At 52.7% G+C, this 3408-nt stretch overlaps 1 protein-coding gene across 2 annotated transcripts; it reads right to left on the minus strand.

Annotated features, from left to right (window-relative positions):
- Positions 1 to 6: 6 nt before the first annotated feature.
- Positions 7 to 3161, minus strand: LOC122544256 (zinc finger protein 239-like). 2 transcript variants are annotated; one of them, XM_043683333.1, is made up of 2 exons: positions 3055 to 3161; positions 7 to 940 (listed from the first exon to the last, which is right to left on the minus strand). In XM_043683333.1, exon 2 carries the CDS (start codon positions 885 to 887, stop codon positions 174 to 176), a length of 714 nt encoding a protein of 237 aa, XP_043539268.1. In that variant the 5' UTR covers positions 888 to 940; positions 3055 to 3161; the 3' UTR covers positions 7 to 173. The 2 variants fall into 2 exon arrangements, with proteins under 2 accessions (XP_043539268.1, XP_043539269.1); XM_043683334.1 differs by having other exon boundaries at positions 7 to 937; positions 3055 to 3138.
- Between the last annotated feature and the right edge of the window lie 247 nt (positions 3162 to 3408).

The following is a 3408-nucleotide window of genomic DNA, read 5'->3' on the forward strand; positions in this document are numbered from 1 at the left end:
GGTTCTGGTGGGTGCTCGGTGTTGGTTCTGGTGGGGGCTCGGTGATTGTGCTGGTTCTGGTGGGGGCTTGGAGTTAGTTTTGGTTCTGGTGAGGGCTCAGAGTGTGTGTCAGTTCTGATGGGGGCTCGGCATTGGTGTTGGTTCTGGCGAGTGTTGGTTTTGGTGGTATGTTCTCATGGCAGAGTGTCCTGGTCGGGTGGGCCGAGGGCCCAGCGCCGGCGGTGATGACACGCCCAATGCCGGCGGTGGATGTGCCGGTGCCGGGAGAGATTGGAGGACTGGTTGAAGCCTTTGCCGCAGAGCAGGCACCGAAAGGGCCTCTCGCCAGTGTGGACACGCTGGTGCTGCTCCAGGCTGGACATCCGGTTGAAGTCCTTGCCGCAGAGCGGGCACCGGAAGGGCCGCTCCCCGGTGTGGATGCGCCTGTGCCGTGCCAGGTTGGATGACTGGGTGAAGGACTTGCCACACTCGCCACACCGGTGCCAGCGCTCCCCGGTGTGCACCAGCCGGTGCCGCCGGAGGTCGGACGCCTGGCGGAAACATTTGCCACAGCATGGGCAGCCATGCGCTGGCTGGAGGGCGTGTGTGCGGCAGTGCCGGGCTAAGTTGGATGAGCGGCTGAAACCCTTGCCACAGGTGGTACAGCAGTGGCTGGCGTGGACCCTCTGGTGCAAGGAGAATGGCGACGCCCCGGTCACACCGCGCCCACACACCGAGCAGATGTACACCTCCTCCTCTTCCCCGGTTCCAGCAACCAGCAACTCCCCAGGCTGCTCAGGGACTGCCTCAGCCATGTCCGGTGCCTCCTGCTGGCCAGGAGCAGCAGAAACCCCCATCGCCGCTGCAGTCAGCTCCTGTCGAACTGGCTCCCGGACACAGGTAAGCATCCTCTTACTGTCCCAGCCTCACCGGGGCCACAGCTTTCTCTTCATCATCTCTACTGCGGGACAGAGAGAAGGAGAGGTGTCAGAGAGAGAGAAAAGCACGTAGAGAGAAAAACAGAGAGAGAGAACGAGAGATGTCAGGGAGACAGAGAGAGTGAGAGAGTGAGGAAAACAGAGAGGGAGGAGATGTCGGACAGAAACAGAGAGAAAGAGAGAGAGAGAGAGTGTGTGACAGAAAGAGAGAGGGAGACTGACAGAGCCAGAGGGAGAGAGAAAGACACAGGCAGAGAGAAAGAGAAAAGGACATCAGAGATAAAGTGAGAAAGAGAAAGAGAAAAGGAGGGGCAAAGAGACTAGGAGTTATGTCAGAATGAGAGAGCATAAAGGAGAGACATCAGAGAGAGAGATAGAGAAGGGAAATGAGAGATATGAGAGACAGAGAAAGAGAACGGGGAAAGGAGATACCTAGATAGAGACAGAGGAGAAAGGAGAAAGATGAGACAGGTGGGAGAAAGGAGAAAGATAGAGAGAACTGGCAGCCTCTCACACCAGTTCATGCGACAGTCTCCCGCTCTCTCTCTCTCTCCGCGATCCATTTCCCACCATCTCCCCTGAACGGTGCCCCCTCTCCCCCATTCTCAGGTTTTTTCCTCTGCCCCTCCTTTCACAAGTTGGATTTTCTCCCATCTCTCTCATCTGGCTGAATAAATTCTTCGATTGGTTTCACATGTTGGCGCAACATCGAGGGCTGAAGGGCCTGTACTGCGCTCTAACATTATACGTTCAATGCAGTTCGAAACAGTCTTCCCTTCACTCTGAGGCTGTGCCCTCAGGTTCGAGTCTCGAACGGTCACAGAGATGTACAGCATGGAAACAGACCCTTCGGTCCAACTCATTCATGCTGACCAGATACTCTAAGTTACCACTTGGCCCATGTCTCTCTAAACCCTTCCTCTCCATGTCCCCCATCCAGATGCCTTTTAAATGTTGTAATTGTACCAGCCTCCACCACTTCCTCTGGCAGCTCGTTTCACACACACACCACCCTTTGCATGAAACATTTGCTCCTCAGGTCCCCCTTAAATCCTTCCCCTTACACCTTAAATCTATAACCCCTAGGTTTGGACACTCCTGCCCGGAGGAAAAGACCTTGGCTACTCATCCTATCCATGCCCCTCAGGATTTTATAAACCTCTATAAGGTCACCCCTCAATCTTCAATGCTCCAATGAAAATAGCCCCAGCCTATTCAACCTCTGCCTGTAGCTCAAACCCTTCTGCTACTAATCTTCTTGTCCACTCTATCCAGGCCTTTTGGTATTTTGTAAGTTGCAATCAGATTCCTCCTAATCCTTCTAAACTCCAATAAGTTCAGACTCAGAGTCCTCAACCTCTCCTCACACGACAAGCTCTTCATCCCCAGGATCATTCTTGTATCCAAGGGTCCCCTCCAAAGCCAGCACATCCTTCTTTACGTATGGGTCCAAAACAGCTCATAATACGCTAAATGCAATTTGACCAGACTCTTAGCAGTACATTTCTGCTCTTGTATTTTATCCCAACCACCAACTGAGCCTGCCTGTTAGCCTTCAAGATTGTTTTGAAAAAGGACTCCCAAGTCCATTTTGTGCTCCAGGTTTCAGAAGCCTTTCATCACGTAGGAAATAGTCTAAGTTCTACTCCTTCGCCCCCCCCCAGTAGACCTCTCGGTCAAAATGCAGAGCCTGATCCCACATTTCCATGTTAAAATTGTAAATGCCATTCATCTGCTCAGTGTGTCAGCCTGGCAATGCCCTTGTTACGGCCATGTCGCTATCTGCCACCCTGTCAGCTGGTACTAATGCCCACTCTCTTCAATATCACTTTGAGGGGGCACACCTATATCATTCCTAACCATGCAAAGAACTTGCCCTTCCCACACCCTTTCCAACCTTCAACAAAGGAATGGAAAAAATGGGGAGAGGAAAGTTTAAGCATTTTGCAAAACAAAAAGACCCATCTTCCCCCAAACCAATCTCCCCCTCCCCACCCCTACAGACCTGGGCTGAGTTTATTATTGTCTGCTTTCTTATGCAAATAAAAAAAAGGTTATTTTCCTGCGGAATTACAACAAACGTCGACCCTTCCAGGCGGGGAAGTCTGCATTAGTGCCTATGCATGCTTCTCCTTACCCGGGGGAAGCAGTCTGGGATTGCACCCCCTCCTCCACAAATCCCAGTCTCTCTTTCCCAGCTCCTGTGACAATGGCCGCCCGGCCGGCGCTGCGCATGCGCCTCGCAAGCCTCGCCCGCCCCCATGGCCGAGATAGACCGCTTTTCCGAGCGCGGGGCGCTTTGGGTAATAAGGCAGCCATTACTCCATTGTGCCTGATTCCCCTTTGAACTTCACTCATAATATGTGTCCTCCGAGCTTTCAACCCCCCACCATTTCTTCTCTGATCAGAAGATAGCTAGGGAGGGAATCATCCATCCAAAGAGACCCTTTGGCCCATCAGATCTGTACCACCATAGTTATACCACCCCTCA

This window comes from Chiloscyllium plagiosum, chromosome 47 (genome assembly GCF_004010195.1).
Source record: "Chiloscyllium plagiosum isolate BGI_BamShark_2017 chromosome 47, ASM401019v2, whole genome shotgun sequence".
Lineage (NCBI taxonomy): Eukaryota > Metazoa > Chordata > Chondrichthyes > Orectolobiformes > Hemiscylliidae > Chiloscyllium > Chiloscyllium plagiosum.

What these genes read in the sequence shown, in the direction of transcription:
- LOC122544256 (XM_043683333.1), bottom strand. Translation starts at nt 887, where the DNA reads ATGCTTACCTGTGTCCGGGAGCCAGTTCGACAGGAGCTGACTGCAGCG.